At 44.5% G+C, this 1,437-nt stretch overlaps 1 protein-coding gene across 1 annotated transcript in view; it reads right to left on the bottom strand.

The window, feature by feature from the left end:
* Positions 1 to 279: 279 nt before the first annotated feature.
* The window catches only part of crabp2a (cellular retinoic acid binding protein 2, a), a gene marked incomplete at its 5' end in the record, with an annotated part of 2,811 nt that continues 1,653 nt past the window's right edge, over positions 280 to 1,437 (bottom strand). The window contains 1 exon segment of the mRNA XM_067237143.1: positions 280 to 1,075. Coding sequence (XP_067093244.1) covers positions 1,025 to 1,075 — 51 coding nt within the window.

Consider the following 1,437-nt stretch of genomic DNA (forward strand, 5'->3'; position numbering starts at 1 on the left):
GAGACAGAAACTACGAAAGGAGCAGTAGAACTGGGGCATGCTGCAGAACGGTGATTGACAGAAGAAGGGAGGGATGGGGAGATGGAAAAATAGAGAGGGAGAGAGACTTCTGGGGGTTAGGGGGGGCAGACAAGTTATTCTAGTTGCAGACAGCTGAGAGAAAGTCTAAAATAAGGTCTGTACTGATGTGTGTCTCTGTGTGTGTGTGTGTGTGTGTGTCTGTCTGCAATATTAAATATAAAACAGGAGAAAGACATAGAAAATCTAGCACACACTCGCTGGAGTCCATAACGTGCTTTATTGTCACCCCATAGAAAACGTTATTCCCTATGATCACATTTTATAAAATAAGAAAAGAGACAGGATGTAAAAACATAGCGCTGTAGTGTCAGGGTCTACTGTAATAATAAATATAAAACTTTAGAGAGAAATAGAAAAAGGGGTGCCCAAACAGTGAAAGAAGTATAACAGAAAAATTCAAACTGACCTGAAACTGGAAGTACTCACAGATTGGTTTACAGAACTAAAAATATAGCTACATACTGACACACACACACACACACCAGGCAGGCCAACTTCATGAACACACACACTCACACACACACACCTACAAACTGAAAATTATCACCAAGACACACACACAATAAACGACACTAAGTAACTGGGAGTGTCACACAGACTGACTGATAGGTGACTAAATTCTCGACTTGAAAAACGTGACAGACTAGATACTGTGAAGATTAGAGGATTACATAGTTCTGTATCTGACTGAGATCAAAGAACTAAATTCTACATGTTGCCTTCTCTGAGAACCTCCTTGGAGTGGAGTGAGAGGTGGGGGAGGAGAAGGAGAGAGGGATGGAGTGGTGGAGGAGGAGAAGGAGAGAGGGATGGAGTGGTGGAGGAGGAGGAGAAGGAGAGATGGATGGAGTGGTGGAGGAGGAGGAGAAGGAGAGATGGATGGAGTGGTGGAGGAGGAGGAGAAGGAGAGAGGGATGGAAGGAAGAGAAGCTCCTGCTCCTGGTTACTCCCGGACGTAGACGCGGGTGCAGACCACATCGTCTGCGCTCATGGTCTGCAGAGAGGACAGCAAGGAAACATCTTCTCAAACACAACAACAAAACATTTGACATTCATAACAGACTGACAAGCTGAAATTAAAAGTGTGAGGTGTTAGGGGGTTCAGGGAGTTGTCTCTGGTTGGACCGGTTGTACACTATCAGACTTTAGTTTTATTTGACAGCCATCACTCCACATATACAACATTAACTCCCCTCTGCTTCTACGATCTTGGAGGACTGGTTACATGAGACTAGGGGATGTGGAGGAGTAAAACAACCCACTAATTATTTAAGTAGGCCTTTTTGTCTTGCCAGGAGAAGAGAAAGATGGAATGGAGAAGGGGAAGAGTCAGTGCTGGCTGTTGAGGCTTGAACA

This window comes from Osmerus mordax, chromosome 6, assembly GCF_038355195.1.
Source record: "Osmerus mordax isolate fOsmMor3 chromosome 6, fOsmMor3.pri, whole genome shotgun sequence".
Taxonomy (NCBI): Eukaryota; Metazoa; Chordata; class Actinopteri; order Osmeriformes; family Osmeridae; genus Osmerus; species Osmerus mordax.